Source organism: Protomyctophum parallelum (genome assembly GCF_964188405.1).
Source record: "Protomyctophum parallelum genome assembly, chromosome: 22".
NCBI lineage: Eukaryota > Metazoa > Chordata > Actinopteri > Myctophiformes > Myctophidae > Protomyctophum > Protomyctophum parallelum.
Genome location: NC_139714.1, coordinates 25,838,167 through 25,855,323, shown reverse-complemented (window position 1 = coordinate 25,855,323; position 17,157 = coordinate 25,838,167). Strand labels below are relative to the sequence as shown.

Genomic DNA, 17,157 nt, shown 5'->3' with positions numbered 1-17,157 from the left:
AGAGAGAGGTAGACGAAGGTAAGGCAAGAGAGAGAGAGAGGTAGACGAAGGTAAGACAAGAGAGAGAGAGAGGTAGATGAAGGTAAGGCAAGAGAGAGAGAGAGAGAGAGGTAGACGAAGGTAAGGCAAGAGAGAGAGAGAGGTAGACGAAGGTAAGGCAAGAGAGAGAGAGAGAGAGAGGTAGACGAAGGTAAGGCAAGAGAGAGAGAGAGGTAGACGAAGGTAAGGCAAGAGAGAGAGAGAGAGAGAGGTAGACGAAGGTAAGGCAAGAGAGAGAGAGAGGTAGACGAAGGTAAGACAAGAGAGAGAGAGAGAGAGAGGTAGACGAAGGTAAGACAAGAGAGAGAGAGAGGTAGACGAAGGTAAGGCAAGAGAGAGAGAGAGAGGTAGACGAAGGTAAGGCAAGAGAGAGAGAGAGGTAGACGAAGGTAAGACAAGAGAGAGAGAGAGGTAGACGAAGGTAAGGCAAGAGAGAGAGAGAGAGGTAGACGAAGGTAAGGCAAGAGAGAGAGAGAGAGGTAGACGAAGGTAAGGCAAGAGCAACATTGCCATCTGCTCGTGTGCCACACAGAGCCCCACTGTGAGCTCTATTGATTTCCCTCTTGGGCTCCTGTGTGGTCAGTGTGTCCTCCTGTGTGGTCAGTGTGTCCTCCTGTGTGGTCAGTGTGTCCTCCTGTGTGGTCAGTGCGTCCTCCTGTGTGGTCAGTGCGTCCTCCTGTGTGGTCAGTGTGTCCTCCTGTGTGGTCAGTGCGTCCTCCTGTGTGGTCAGTGCGTCCTCCTGTGTGGTCAGTGTGTCCTCCTGTGTGGTCAGTGTGTCCTCCCGTGTGGTCAGTGTGTCCTCCTGTGTGGTCAGTGTGTCCTCCTGTGTGGTCAGTGTGTCCTCCTGTGTGGTCAGTGTGTCCTCCTGTGTGGTCAGTGCGTCCTCCTGTGTGGTCAGTGTGTCCTCCTGTGTGGTCAGTGTGTCCTCCTGTGTGGTCAGTGCGTCCTCCTGTGTGGTCAGTGTGTCCTCCTGTGTGGTCAGTGTGTCCTCCTGTGTGGTCAGTGTGTCCTCCTGTGTGGTCAGTGTGTCCTCCTGTGTGGTCAGTGTGTCCTCCTGTGTGGTCAGTGTGTCCTCCTGTGTGGTCAGTGCGTCCTCCTGTGTGGTCAGTGTGTCCTCCTGTGTGGTCAGTGTGTCCTCCTGTGTGGTCAGTGTGTCCTCCTGTGTGGTCAGTGTGTCCTCCTGTGTGGTCAGTGTGTCCTCCTGTGTGGTCAGTGTGTCCTCCTGTGTGGTCAGTGTGTCCTCCTGTGTGGTCAGTGTGTCCTCCTGTGTGGTCAGTGTGTCCTCCTGTGTGGTCAGTGTGTCCTCCTGTGTGGTCAGTGTGTCCTCCTGTGTGGTCAGTGTGTCCTCCTGTGTGGTCAGTGTGTCCTCCTGTGTGGTCAGTGTGTCCTCCTGTGTGGTCAGTGCGTCCTCCTGTGTGGTCAGTGTGTCCTCCTGTGTGGTCAGTGTGTCCTCCTGTGTGGTCAGTGCGTCCTCCTGTGTGGTCAGTGTGTCCTCCTGTGTGGTCAGTGTGTCCTCCTGTGTGGTCAGTGTGTCCTCCTGTGTGGTCAGTGCGTCCTCCTGTGTGGTCAGTGTGTCCTCCTGTGTGGTCAGTGCGTCCTCCTGTGTGGTCAGTGTGTCCTCCTGTGTGGTCAGTGTGTCCTCCTGTGTGGTCAGTGCGTCCTCCTGTGTGGTCAGTGCGTCCTCCTGTGTGGTCAGTGTGTCCGTGGCCAAAGAAAACCCTTTGCCGAAGCACGCACGGCAAACCCTCTCCACCGCCGCTCTCCAAAACAACGTTGTTTTTATTTTAACATGATTTTTATGGAAGGAATGTCACAGGAAAGGTATAAAGCAGTCAGTAATAGAAACCTTTCAAGTTTTCTGAAAATCAAAAAAACAAAACAAACTCACGAAGACAAACACGAAACGCTCCCACAACCCGAACCCCAAAAAGACAGTAAATAAGAAGGTACACAATGTAGAGAGCATGTGAGTTCCAACTGGAACTCACATGCTGTACTATACCATATCATTTGCACTACAGCAGTCAGTCGATTGTTCATGCTGTCCACATCATGCGATTAGCTTTAGTCTTACAACACACTTCCAGGTCCGGTCAGAGCTATATGCAATAACTCAAAGGTGTTAAACTGCCATGAATTAATTTAAAAAAAAAAGACCAACTGCTGTTGCTAGGTAGCTGCCCTAAGGGAGAGCACTATGACTAAAGGTAAAAAAAGACGGTGGACTTTTTGTAGATGGGAGGGAGTGTGTGTGTGTGTGTGACCTTGCATCAAGAGCACACTGTGATCTACACAGTAAAAAACTAAAAGTGCACTCCTCCACGTGCAGATCATCTCCACCAGGCTGGGTTGTACTGTATCAGAGAGAGATCTCAGTAAAACACTCCTTGGGGCTATCACAAAATGTGATGAGGTCATCACGTTTGGGCACATTTGGGCAGGTTTTTCGTTTCATGATTCAGAATCATGAAAACCCCCTAGTTTGACACGTCACATGCTACTTAAAACATAGTGACATTTAGAAATATTTGCCTTATATTGGTTGTTAATGGTGGCCATATGGATTTGGCTGGTGTGGCAACCCCGAAGGTTGCCGGGCTTGGGCGACCCTAGCTAAATCATTAGAACACGCCCTGGGCGACATCTGTGCAAAATGTGGCACTTTTAGACAAATTAAAACAAAATCACGCGTATATCTCCCCGAGCTCCTCCACTATAAGGTCACAATCTGTTTTTTTAAGCCTCAGGTTCAAGAGTTGAAGTCGAGAGAGAATTTGGTCTACTGGGAGTGCGAAGAGTGTGGTGCAAAGTGTCACGTCGATAAACTAACTGTCTGTTGTCTGTGGGGAGGAGGGGCTCACTCAGAATAACAACAAAGTCGCCCTTTTTACCAACACGCCCCGGGTGTACAGCCGGCGGATCTGCTCAGCCTGGTATTCCTAAAGTAGCCTAAGTAAATGATGCTTAAACGGTTAAACCTAACCTTATTCCTAACCTTAACCTCAGTAAAACTATGCCTAAACCTAACCCTATTCCTAGACTTAACCCCAGTAAGACTACGCCTAACCCTAAACTTATTTCTATATATCTCATTCTCAGTAAAACAAAATAAATGGCTTGAGCTGTCGGCGTGAGATCGGCGTGGGAAAAAAAGGAGCGCGAGATGGATTCCGGGCGACGGTATACCCGTTACCCTCACTCACCTGGCGTGCCGGCGACACCGTTGCCGTTGACGACAGGCCTCTCCTCCTCCTCGTCCTCGGTGGGCGGTTCGATGCCGGCCTTCTCCATGTTGCTGACCGACTTGTTGCGTCTCCTCTTGCCCTGGGAGCTGGGGCGGGCGCCGGGCAGCAGCTGCTCCGTCACATTCAGCAGCAGGGCGGCGCTGTTGCACGGCTCGGCGGGAGGCTTGGGCGTGCCGTAGTAGTTGTCTGGGGGGGGGGGGGGGGAGGAGATGATTGATTGATTATTTCATAGTATGCAGAATGTGTATACATTTCAAACGAAAGCACAGGTCAATACAAAAAAAACTGCTACTTGAGATAGAACCAGAAACAGCACAGAGACTTGTTTACATCAGGGTCCTCCATTTTCAATTCATCAGAACATTACAAGACCTACAGAAAAAAGTCATGATGACTTTTTTCTCCTTCTTAACAGTTTCCGTGCCGCGAATGGATTACTCCAGGTTAATGTCGCTGCCGTATCGGACATACCCGCCTTTTGTTTTATGTGTTTAATCCGCCGTAATGTAATGAATCAAAAGAAAATCCGTCTTCGTCGCGGAGTATGAGACTGGATGGCTTCGCTGTGATGACGAAACCGGAAATCGTCACATGCTGTGGGCTGCTAGGGCTTCTGGGAAATTGAGGCCAATGGAAATGCATTGGTTGCAACGCCTCATTGAAACCAATCTTGTGTGCGTCTTCCGGGTGCACCAAGATGGTGGATGCTACACACAGATCATAACAAACCACGGGAGCTTTTTTTGATGGATTTTCGCGGATTAAAAGCCCAAATAATTCAGCGTATGCTCTAAAGGTAATACAACAATCTCGGCAGTGAAGGGGGGTTGATTAAAATGCGGGTTAATCGTAAAAAACAGTCAAACTGTTAAAAAAAAGTAAAAAAAAAGGGAAAAAACATGTACAGTATGGAAAGAATAAAATGCATTACAACGCCATCAAGACCTGCCAAAATGCATTTTTAATCGACGGAATGAACTGTAGATTTAGTCGACTGAAATGGTATGATATTTAGTGGACTGACTAAAATGTGACTACAACTAAATTACATTTTATTCAAAAGACTATGACAAAAACTAAATCTAAATTCCCCAAGTCAAAATCAACACTGCTATACAGTATGCTCATGCCTACGTGTTTTGAACATATACTTATACAGTGTAAGTGTGACAAGGACATGGATTTCATACACGTACAGTTCTATTCCTGCTCTTGATATTATGTTTGATAATGACACACTTTAATTAAAAAGTATTATGTTAACCACATTAACCCATGGCATCCCTATTTTGAGAAGAAGATTTTACAGTTACTGCAACTGTAACTGTAAAATGAAAACAAATGTTTAATTGTATGCTCTAAATAGTTACATTATTGTTAACCCATTCTGACCGGGCACCCATTTTGGTGTTGGCATCATGTTGCGCTTTAGCTATTGAAAAATAGCAGATCTACAAGCTCATATCGCGCCACCGAGTGGCGCGATACGAGCTTGTAGGTCTGCTATTTTTGAAAAATCGAAGAACGACTGACATTTTTTAGAATCTGATCTCAGGTCAGAATGGATTAATCAGACCAGTGTGTGTCCGGTGGAAACCTCGTATGAATCTGATCTCAGGTCAGAATGGGTTAAACATCTGCATTACTTCATTTACAAGAAGTCTACACACTTAGAGAGAATGTAGCATTCTTATTATCAACGTTCTCCTGCTGTCTCCTATGGTACCAACATCAATACAGCATGGCATTGTGGACAAAATCTTATCCAAAGACAACAAAATAAGTTTTGGGCCAGAGAGGCTAAATGTCATCAAATGGTAATCAAAAGGTACAACAAAAAAAGAAGACCTTATAGTGTGGTACTAGGTGTACTTCCGTAGGATTTCTTTGCTAAAATTGATTTAGCTGTTTTGGCTTTTATAGGGACCAAACCGTCAGAAAATCATGGGGTTCAAATATTAGATAATATTATTGTTTTGTAGGTTTTAAAATATTCTAAGTTGGACATTTTGAGTACCCTAAAGTTTTATGTTGGAAATGTTGTCCCAGCATTTAGAAACTGCCGTATGCTAACTAGTAACTTATTATGTTGGGCAATTTTCAAAATTAGCATAATAAGTTGGGGTACCATTAACATCCAATATACGTAAGACAACATTTTCAAAATGTCATCATGCTTTAAGTAGCATGTGATGGGTCAAACTAGGGGTTTTTCGTGATTCTGAAAGCATTAGTTTTGCACGAAAAACACTCATTCGGCTATAAACTGGCTATGGTCAGATTTAGCCCAAGGAGTGTTTTTCAGGTAGAACATGGGATCACACTTTTTGATTGCCTGCAAATGTAGTCTTTCTTCCTGCTCTGCAGATGAAACATGGAGTCTGCTCCACATCGTCAGTGTGATGCCCAATTTACTTTCATTAGTCATGTCCTGAACCCTGCTAGTTCCCTCTGTCTCAGTGAAGGTGTCAGAGCAGACGTCTCAACTGGAAATTGTTCAAGCTGACCTGCCGAGAGCTGACGTCGACAGAAAGAAAGAAACACCATGCTTTCTCGAGAAGTGTGATCTTCTAAGGTGGGAATGTTCATAGGTTTCTCAATTATTTTGAACAATGTATGTTACTGACAGGCTCCTGAGGTGACTTTATCTTGGACACAATATAGTTTTCAATGGTGGTTTTCAACCCTTTTCATATCAAGGTCCATTATTTATTCAGCATTTGATGAGATGTAGCCCCTCAGACCCAAAACTAAAGAATGGATAAGATAGGATTTTGTCCAAAATGTCATGCTGTATTAATGTGGACATCAGACGTTGATCGAAATAACAATTATTCTAATCTACATGCTCTAACTATGTAATGTAGATGTTTAACAATAATTTAACTCTTGAGAGCGTAACATTAAACCAAATTTGGTTTCATTTTACACTTTAAAGATATCTTGTGCAGTGCCCGGTGTTGAGTTAGTCGGACCCACGGTTGTCCAGAACCGCCACAAAAGGCATCGGCTCTGCACAATGCCCCTGTCCGGGCTCCATATATGGAGCTGGACTGTTCTGACATCACAACACTCCATATTTGGGCATGCCTGACACAGAACTCCATATAAGGGACACATGCAGATATATATATATATATATATATATATATGGGCATAAAAGGGACACAGACAGATGGGTGGAACGGGTCTGACACACGTACAACGTGTATTGCATAGCCGGGTGGGGTATGGATCTCCAACTTTCATCGTCCATCAACTCGGTTCTCTACAGCCGGGCACCGGTGACACTAATGGCACAAAATATTTTCCAGATGGGGGTTAATGGGGGTTATAAAAAGTTAAATACATTAACTTTTTATAATTTATGGGTCCTTGAGTGAGTTGAGTTGAGCTATGCAAAACAGACTTCATCATTTGGTCTGCCTTTCATTGTTTTCAAGGAAAAAAGCTAACTTTTGTCAACTCTCTGCCTTTCAATTGCCCTACTGCCTTTCAATTGCCCTACTTCAGGGCAAAAACAAATACATCATGTCATTGTGAAGTGAAGTGGTTAACGCTAAACTTGGCTAAACCAGGTGAGGAAACACCCCTACCAAAAGTCAATAAAGACACTTAAAAAGTTTAAGAAATCAACTCAGAATGTTTTAAAACATACAAAACAATTATAATATTATGAAAATCGGACATTAACTGGCTGGCATACTGTTCTGGGAGGTCCCTTAATAGATGACCCCCTCCCCCCCCCCCAGAAACGGGGCGAGGGTCCGGAAAATTTGGACCCCATCATTTTCTCATTTTAGCAAAAAAATCCTATGGGAGCTGTTTTCTTTTTGACGAAAAAACAGTGCAAACGAAAATGACCAGACATTAATTAGAAGATTGTGACACTTTTTAGCTTTTTGGCTTTTGTGTGCTTGCAACGATTGTGAACTTATTCTAGCACGGCACCCATTTCTCAGTCAGGTTAGGGTCTGCACGCAGGCAGCAGCTGAATGCCGGCTAAAACTCAACATCAAAATAGATCTGAGGACAAACAACAACAGCACGTAGAAAAACAGAACGGTCCACCGAGAGGAGGAAGAGTTCTGTTGACATGCTGTTCTGTGTTAAAGCTAGCTGATCCGTGAACACGCAATCTGCAGGGAGCTAAAGCTCATGTTGAGTCCCACAGACGTTAGCCTCGGAAACCCAGACGTTTTTATTTCCAGGGAGAGAAAAATAAATCTGGGGCAGAGTCCACTTCAATTTGGCATACAGTAACGCAAACATCACGCTCTCTCTGCTGATTTCTGATCATCTGCACCTTTGTTAAATTGACACAGACACGTACACAGTACACACACACACACACACTCCTCTCTCTCTGTCGCTCTAATTAATTAGTCTGATGTTCTACAGCTGCGTCTAGTTTCTCCCGGTTGATCCTGCCGGGAGCTGCCTATGCCTTGAAAGCATAGGTGAGTTCTAGTCTACACAAACGTTGGTTTGCAGTTTGCACTCTTCAACAACACTCATGGACCACTCACTGACGCACACACACCCCAATCCAATCCACTTAATTTAATGTATATAGCACTTTTCACAACTCAAGGTTTACAAAGTACTGCACAGAAATGTAAAAGCTAAATACACTGTAAAGTTAAAACAAAGAGCAAAACCACACAGTAAAAAAAAAAAAAACATGACCACGAAGCCAAAGAAAAACACAGAACTCTTATTACTCTAATTAAAGGTGGGTCTCAAGGCGAGATTTAAAAGTCTTAATGGTATGGGCAGTTTCACATGGGACATGGCAAGATTCCTGTCCCCTCTTAAAAGTTTCCTCCCATAAACTTTACTTGAAAATTACGTTTAAGAAACTTTAATAATGATGTCGCCTCAGTGCCAGGCACAGCGCGTCTCTCTGTCTCTAGACTCCTCGACAACTAACTCCATGCAGAGAGATGGCTCCGCCTCTGCAAGCCACAAGCCCACAACTCGGCGCTGATGCAACGCGGTGTAGGCTTGTATATCAGCTCTGTTCCCTGCACATCTATTAAGGGAAGAAAATAAATAAATTGCGTGTGACCGCGTGTCTGTGGGAACCGATAGAGAGAACCGAAATTGAATTATTGTAATGGGTACCCGGTACCCAGGCACGTTCGGTTCGGTACATACTTGGTACCGAGATTCGGGACCCACCCCTACATGGGAGGGATCGTGCTCCCATTAGACATAATAACAGCCGACATGCTTTAGTTCGACAACACCGTTGCTCCCGACATGTGCTGCCGGTTACAACTAACTTGTGATGTGGGTTTAAAACTCACCCGTGGCAGGTTAAAACTAACCCTTGGCAGGTTAGAAACAACCAGTGGCTTTCTGTGAGGTTAGGTTTAAGGTTTGGGTTTTGGGCAGGGTGTCTGACTCATGACTGTCGGACTGTTAGTAATAATATGTCGGACCAAACACATGTATGTACCGCACACTAATTCACTCAATGTCCCTCTCTCTCTACTACTTACTTTTGCATTACTGGTCCGTTCAGAATCAACTCACTCCACACAGCCCTGGGCACTGTTCTGTTCTTTAGCTACATAGAAATGTCTATTTGTATGTCTCTAAATGTTTGCATGTCTTTAAATGTTTTGATGAATTGAACAATGTGGACCCTGTTGTAAACAAGTGTAGTCAAGGCAGCATTTCAGAATATGTGCTTATTTAAAGTCCTGAAGGCAAATCATGTTCATTTATGGCATACATGCTTTATAGGGGTATTAAGGTCTGCTGAATCCAAATCTGCTGTATGCCAAGCTCAAAAATGGCCGCTAAGCCCTCAAAATGGACCATTTAAAGATGGCGGCCCCCACTATGCTGAAACATAATAAAACGCCTATATTTTTACTAAACAAAGGTAGAAAATAGACTGAAGTGACATTTTTTATGTTTTCATATATGGGGAATCCAATTAAATAATCAGAATTTAAATCAAGTGTGAGGAAACTGCTTAAACTCATTGTCATTTATTAAATGGTAAATGGTGCATTTATATATTGCTTTTATCCAAGGCGCTTTCAGAGATTGTGCATTACATTCACACACACATTCATACACCGATGGCAGCAGAAACCATGCAAGGCACCAACCAGCACATCGGGAGGTTATAAAGTTAACCAACTCCAAAATACTTGTGAAGAAATTGCTTAAATAGCATATTGAATGCCTGTGGCATAAACTGATGGCCTAACTCAAATATCAGCCACAAACACATTGTTTCTTCTCTCAGAAGGATTTGAACCTCACAGAAAAGAAAAAAACACACACAAAATTGTATTGTCACAGTGTGACCTAGTTCTGGGTGTGGGTGGAGCTTCTGCCAGAGTGAACACACCTGGAGACCATCACCAGTTATCAGGCCAGCCTTATTTAAGCACGTCATGAGTTATCGTGAGGTAATCCATCTTGACACTGAACTGGCTAAAAGGACATTGGAGACCATGGAGGATGATGGTGCTGTCATTCCGCAAGATTTAGTTAAGGGTCGATTTGTCCATTTCTCAACTGACAACATAGACATTAATGAGTGTACCCTAGACGGAAAAGGCACATTCCATGCCACTCAAGTGGCTGCCTGGCAACGCGGTCCACCTGAAGGTGATCTTCTCAATGGAATTGACCTTTATTATAAGACAGAAAGCTTAGATATCCCCAAGGCAATGAATGACATCATACCTGCATCCACAAGAGGAATCACAGAGCGCCCATTTAGTGGTGTGATGGCAGCTGACTGCTTCACACAATCACCTGAAGAATGTCCTGCAGCGCAGAAAGCACATGCTGCTGACATGGCCTTCATCGTGTCTAGGACATCTCACACACTAATGCCATCCTGGACATTTTACAACCAAGAGGCAAGCACAGTTGACCCTGAGAAAACTATAGTAGTATCATACAGGCTCCTGCATCTGAACTAGATACACTGAACACAGTCGTAAAGCGAGTGGTCCATGTTGCCAAAGCAATGGAACAGCAGCATGTTGTTCTGACTGTGGACGAGGCACTATATCCAAAATTGATGGAGCTGAAGTGGTCAGTAGAGGAATACAAGGATGTGCTTATACCTTGCCTTGGGGGCCTTCATATTGCCATGCACTTTCTTGGAATAATAGGGCGACACATGGCTGATTCTGGCCTGAGTGAGCTATGGGTAGGGAGTGATCTATTGGGAGCTAATGCTGCACAACATGCCATGGCAGGAAAGGGGTATGCACGTGCCATGAGGGCGCACAAAATTACTCTACAGGCTCTTTGGCAAGTATTACTCCCACGGCTCTATACTTATCTGGATGAGAATGACGTTACACTGAGAGCCGAACTGTCAGATGTCTGTACATCCATAGATGCTGACCACATTGCACAGTTTATCGACAAACTGAATAGCAACAGATTTCAGCAGCCCTTGAAAGAGTTTGTTGCAGCGCTTGTAGTTGATGATCCAAATGCTAGTTCTGGTGGAACTATATGACTATGGTTAGCATCCTACTTTGCTTTACAAGAGCACAACGTGATGGATTATGGGATCTCCACCTATATGCATTCAAACGTATGGTGCCATTCTTCTTCAGGTATGATTATGTTAATTATGCCAGATGGGGTACTGTATACCTGGCTGAGATGTCAGTTCTTCCACCAGAGGTCCTCCTTGAGTTCCAGGAAGGTAACTTTGTGGTAAAACGTACTGATCGACACTTCAATCAGGTATCAGCAACATCAAACGGATCTCATTGGGCTTGGAAAAGGTCCTCTGACAGTAGACATAGCGAAGTCAACAGAGAAATTAATCTGTAAGATGTACAGTGTTCCTGAAGTTGACACTTGTAATGAAGCAAGAGTCAAGTTGTTTTGTATGGGTCGTGCACAAGAGACTCTGCCGCCAACCTCAGGTGCAGCGAAGTTTCACATCATGCGTTCCCACTATCAGGCTCTAGTCTGGAACCAAGCTCACTTGCCACATCCTGATCTTCCTCCAGTGAACGAAATGGGATGGATGCTTAAGTTCTGAATGGTCAGTTGGTGCCACGGCTGCTTTCCCTGCCACCTATGCCAAAAGCATGCAGCGAGATCACGTCATGCAGTTGCACAAAGGGGTGTCTCAGCCAACGCTGTGGCTGCAGGAAAGGACGCATGCAGTGCATTGAAGCGTGCAATTGCAAAAAACTTGGCAACACCTGCCAGAACACTGAAGATGACTGGGACTAAGTCCATGTGTCACGCTGCATGCAAGTACAAGTCAAACACGCCCACCCCTCAAAAACAAACAAAAAACGTTGCCAAACAGGCCAATTTTCACCATACAAACTATATAACAGTTGTTCCTTACAATTTATCATAAATCTGAATATTTCATTGTATTCCCCATAAATGAAAACATAAAAAGGACATTTCAGTATATTTTCTACCTTGTTTAGTAAAAAATATAGGCGTTTTATTATGTTTCAGCATAGTGGTGGCCGCCATCTTTAAATTGTCCATTTTGAGGGCTTAGCGGCCATTTTTGAGCTTGGCATACAGCAGATTTGGATTCAGCAGACCTTAATACCCCTAGAAAACATGTATGCCATAAATTAACACGATTTGCCTTCAACGTTCATATTTTTGGAAATATCACCCTGACTATAATGCTTAATTGGGTCGTCCACTCACAGTTGACAGTCTTTGTATTGAGTTTGTGCTTAAGATGTACTGTAAATTCTACAAACTGTTAATAAATATTTCAATCAATCAATCAAACATCCCCAAGCTTGCAGTATTCCTAGTTGTATTTATTTTTTGTATTTTTAAGATATAGTAGTATATAGTAAGCTGACAGGATATATGGGGAGAGAGATGGGGAGTGACACGCAGCAAAGGGCGTCGGGATCAGGAGTCGAACCCGCGACACACTGACAATAAATATGGTCAGTTTCTTTAGTGTTTGAGTGTGTAAACACTAAACAGAAACGCAAACATTGCGTAAACGCAAACATTGAAGACAAAAGGTGAGGACGCAACTTGTGTTTGACCCGGAATGAGATGATGTATGATGATGTACAGTACAATGATGAGAGCGCTCCTCACTTGATGTGATGAATGAGATGATGTATGATGATGTACAGTACAATGATGAGAGCGCTCCTCACTGAATGAGATGATGTATGATGATGAGAGCGCTCCTCACTTGATGTGATTTTTGCTTTTCAGATTCAGAATCGAAACGAGCACACGCGCAACAATTTCACGGGACCGCGCCCACGTAACTACGCATGCGTTGTTGCCCCTCGACGCGCAGAAAAGAAACGTTGAAACAACTAATTGAAAATGAACTATAGGTGCGTTAACCATGGCTAATGAAAGTAAACAAAGCTGTACTCCATGAAAGACAACCGGCCTGTGCATTCATGCAACGGAAGTCTCAAACTTCCATCCTCATGTCTGGACTGGCCGTCCACATCAGTTAGAATGTTCTATTTATGGTTATAGTTATCGTGCTACTCTAGTCCGTTGTTAAGGCCAACCGGTCAACCATACAGTACAAGTAAGACGCGCAAACGCGTGAAGCGAACGCAGCTCGTGTGTGTGTGGTTGTGTGTGTGTGTGTGTGTGTGTGTGCTACAGCTGCGCCCTGTGTGTGTGTGTGTGTGTGTGTGTGTGTGTGTGTGTGTGTGCTACAGCTGCGCCCTCTGGTGGCGGGCCGGTGGTGTAACAGCGTGACACACACACACACACACACACACACACACACACACAGACATTCAGCCCTTGCTGTCATAGTAAGTGGCTCACTGCGTTCGCAATAACACCACTCAAGAGAGTGAATGAGTGAGTCAAAAACATCTGCGTCTCTTGGGCTGGCCTGGCCAGTCCACCGTCCAGCCAAAGTAGTGTTTTAACTACTGTACAAATAATGTACTGTACTGTACTGTACTAGCCCTCCTCCCTGGCCTGTGTGTGTGTCTGTGTGTTAGGCTGTGCAACAGTGACACTTGATGGTGAACAAATGCTATTTCCGTGCTCAGGGACACAGCCAGGGACCCCGGACACAGCCAGGGACCCAGGAACACAGCCAGGGACCCAGGGACTCAGCCAGGGACCCAGGGACACAGCCAGGGACCCAGGGACACAGCCATGGACCCAGGGACACAGCCAGGGACCCAGGGACACAGCCAGGGACCCAGGGACACAGCCAGGGACCCAGGGACACAGCCAGGGACCCCAGGACACAGCCAGGGACCCAGGGACACAGCCAGGGACCCAGGGACACAGCCAGGGACCCCGGGACACAGCCAGGGACCCAGGGACACAGCCATGGACCCAGGGACACAGCCAGGGACCCAGGGACACAGCCAGGGACCCAGGGACACAGCCAGGGACCCAGGGACACAGCCAGGGACCCAGGGACACAGCCAGGGACCCAGGGACACAGCCAGGGACCCAGGGACACAGCCAGGGACCCAGGCACACACATAGCTGTGTATAGGAGTGGTTGCACCACTCAACAAAGAATAAATCTCTACTACTGCTGTTCCACACTCAACAAAGTACTTGGTAAATGTCTGTCTTGTTTGCCTGACTCTCACAACTGCAAGTCTTCTCTTTAGTTTCCATTCAATCTCACGAGCCACCACTGCTCTCTCTCTCTCTCTCTCTCTCTCTCTCTCTCTCTCTCTCTCTCTCTCTCTCTCTCTCTCTCTCTCTCTCTCTCTCTCTCTCTCTCTCTCTCTCTCTCTCTCTCTCTCTCTCTCTCTCTCTCTCTCTCTCTCTCTCTCTCTCTCTCTCTCTCTCTCTCTCTCTCTCTCTCTCTCTCTCTCTCTCTCTCTCTCTCTCTCTCTCTCTCTCTCTCTCTCTCTCTCTCTCTCTCTCTCTCTCTCTCTCTCTCTCTCCCTCCCTCCCTCCCTCCCTCCCTCCCTCCCTCCCTCCCTCCCTCCCTCCCTCCCTCCCTCCCTTGTTTTCACTACTGAAACACTACTGAAACACAGAGACTCAAGTAAAGTCTCTTACCCCCCAGAGGGGGTATAGCCGACTGAGGGTACAGCCGAGGGTCTCATTAAAAAGGTCTTCATCAGAAAGATCAGGGCTATATCACAGAGATTATAAAAAATAGCACAGCCCATAGCACAGACTTACCTTCATATGTTCCACTCTCTAGCAAAGCTCCACTTTTCTCCAATTCCACAAAGCGGTCGACGGTCACAAAGTTATAATCCACCCCGGGGACCTCTCCTTCCTTGGGCTGCCTGGTCGTGCCTGCGGGGACAGAGAGAGAGGAGCGGGGTTACCCTTAAGTAACCTGCTAGAACAGCGAGGGCGTCCTGACCTGCCTGAATGAATGGGGAACTCTCTTAATATAAACATGACCCAATGTGTCGTGACTCTGAAGGAATCAGAGCAGAATAGAGAGACGTTGAAACACGTTGACCCTGACCCTGTTTGATTTACAGGCCTCTCTGTTCTAATCAGCTCGGGGGGCCTTGTGGTTTGAGTGTCCGCCCTGAGATCGGGAGGTATAGAGGGTTCGAACCCCGGCCGGGTCATACCAAAGACTCCCTGCTTGGCACTCAGCATCAAGGGTTGGATTGGGGGTAAGGGCCGATTCATACTCCTATTTTAGAGCCGAATACAAGTCGTTCGGTGCCTACGTCATTTGAGGTTCGGGGGGGGGGTACCGTCCTGAAGTCGTCTCTACGGTGCTACTGAACATTTCTGACGAGCCGAAATCATTTCGGCACTACAGCTCCGAAACAGAGGTAAAATAGGAGTATGAATCGGCCCTAAGTCCCTGCGACATACTAGCGTCACTCATGTCCAGGGGGTGTAGTTGTACATCAAGCTGCCTCACGCTACAGAAACAGGAGATGGGCTCCTGCCACTATATGGGCCTCATGGCTCGGCAAGGCTTTACTTATACTTCTCTGATCCTACAGTCTCTGTGTCATGATCTGCTATGGCTAAGGCGGGGGTAGTTGTGGGTAGGGTTGTCGCAATTATCGCACAATCATCTAATCGCAATTATTTTTATCATAATAGTGTACACGTTGGGGAAAAAAAGCATACATAAAAAAGCAGAAATAGAAATGAATGCCAGTAATTTGACATGTCTGCCCTGTGCACGGAAATGTATTTTCCATTCAGAATGTTCCAATGTCCAATTAATGCCCAAAACACAATGAAATCGTTAATCGCATTTGTTTGTGTGAGAATAAATCATCAACTTAAATGTGGAATCGTGACAGCCCCATAAGTGGGTCTGACTCCTGTTCAAGGTCCCGTTGTACCGGAGGTCGCTGACGCAACGTGGACAGCAGGAAGAGAAATCAAATGCATTTGCATAGGGCGGACACTGACAGCATGTCGAGAGGCATTCAGACGAAGAATAAAGTCTGCTATCAGGACACAAGTGGCCGGAAAATACCACACCGGCAACGCTCTTCAGAACAGACTCAGCCAGCCCAGACTGACCATTATCGTCTTTGCTCTTTGCTCCAATAACTGGAAATGTATGTGTGTTGGTGAGTGGTTATGATAATTAATCGAGTTGCATAATTACTTAAATACTTCCTTGTCCCAGTGGGATAATTAGGGGTTGCGTTGGCAACGCCAGAGGTTAGCAAAAATTGACACGATGGTGTAGTATAGAGGCACTGAGGTGCTGAAGAGCGTTGCACATTTGAGCAAGGCTTGTTAATAGAGGGAGATCTACTGTAGGAGAGGGCAAATACAGTCAGCATGTGAGAAATCCTTCTACAGTATGTGAGGTGAACTGAAGAAACCACCAATTTATGTTCATTGTACATATTGTACTGCCATCGTCTGCTGTCCGACTGCTCAAACACGAAACAATTACATAACGAGGAGGGAAATAATCTGATAAAACCATCACTGCTTGCCAGAGTTGTTTTAACCCATTTTGACCTGAGATCAGATTCTAAAAATGTCTTCTACATCCTGACAGTTTTCTGAAAAAGCCATGTTTCTATGTCAGTCGTTCTTCGATTTTTTAAAGATAGCAGACCTACAAGCTCGTAGCACGCCGCGGTGGCGCGCTATGAACGGGGTTAAAGCGCAATTTGTTAATTTAAACAGTCCTAGTGGAGAAAGAAAACTCACAAGTATAGCACTTCTGACGTTCTGATGTGATTGTAACCGACTCCCCCATGTTGAGAGAGACAATATTAATTATGCAAGCAAAGCAAAATCATTATCACCTGTGGGCAAAACAACGTGTTATATACGACACTGCCGTGGCAACGGCAACACCGTTGTGATTTTCCTCAAATCCCTGAGCTCTCTCTAGAACTATGTTCTACCTTAAATAACCCTCTTGGCTAAAAACAGAGTTCTTTCAGAGGGCCTACTAGCTAAACAGCGGAGGAAGGAAAGGCAGCCATTTGATCAGGAAACCCATATTATACGGTGAAGTCCAGTAGTCAGATCCTACATCATCCCTAGCTCTGGTCCATAGCTCTAATGCGTTTCATTTAGAGCTATATTTTACTCTCAACTTCCGCCGCCCGCATGAATGCAGGCCAACCTCTCCTCTTTAGCGTAAATAAAAATTAACTTTTTGCTACTCACCAAAACAAAGGCGAGTTGTGTCATTAGGAAGCCTACTTTCCTTAGTGGACGCACTCTGAGCCTGCCCACCACATGTATAAACTGTACTTTTTGGCCAGAAAGGGATTTTTATTCACTGGAGGAAAAATATTCTCTATGGAGGCAATTCTCTGGGCAATATCGGTAGAGGACGCAGCGGAGAAACTAAAAGTATTTTTTACTGCAAGTCAACTGAGCACTGTACAGACAGTGTACACACACACACACACACACACACACACACACACACACACACACTCAC

The 17,157-nt window shown here is 45.4% G+C and overlaps 1 protein-coding gene across 1 annotated transcript in view; it reads right to left on the bottom strand.

Moving 5' to 3' along the window:
- Positions 1-2,660: 2,660 nt before the first annotated feature.
- Positions 2,661-17,157, bottom strand: part of LOC310879772 (membrane-associated guanylate kinase, WW and PDZ domain-containing protein 2-like) — a gene marked incomplete at its 3' end in the record, with an annotated part of 206,172 nt that continues 191,675 nt past the window's right edge. Inside the window, exons 3-5 of the mRNA XM_083794602.1 lie at positions 14,430-14,549; positions 3,243-3,470; positions 2,661-2,683 (exon numbers count right to left, since the gene is read on the bottom strand). Of these exons, the coding sequence (XP_083650728.1) occupies positions 2,661-2,683; positions 3,243-3,470; positions 14,430-14,549 (371 nt within the window). The remainder of the gene's footprint in view (positions 2,684-3,242; positions 3,471-14,429; positions 14,550-17,157) is intronic.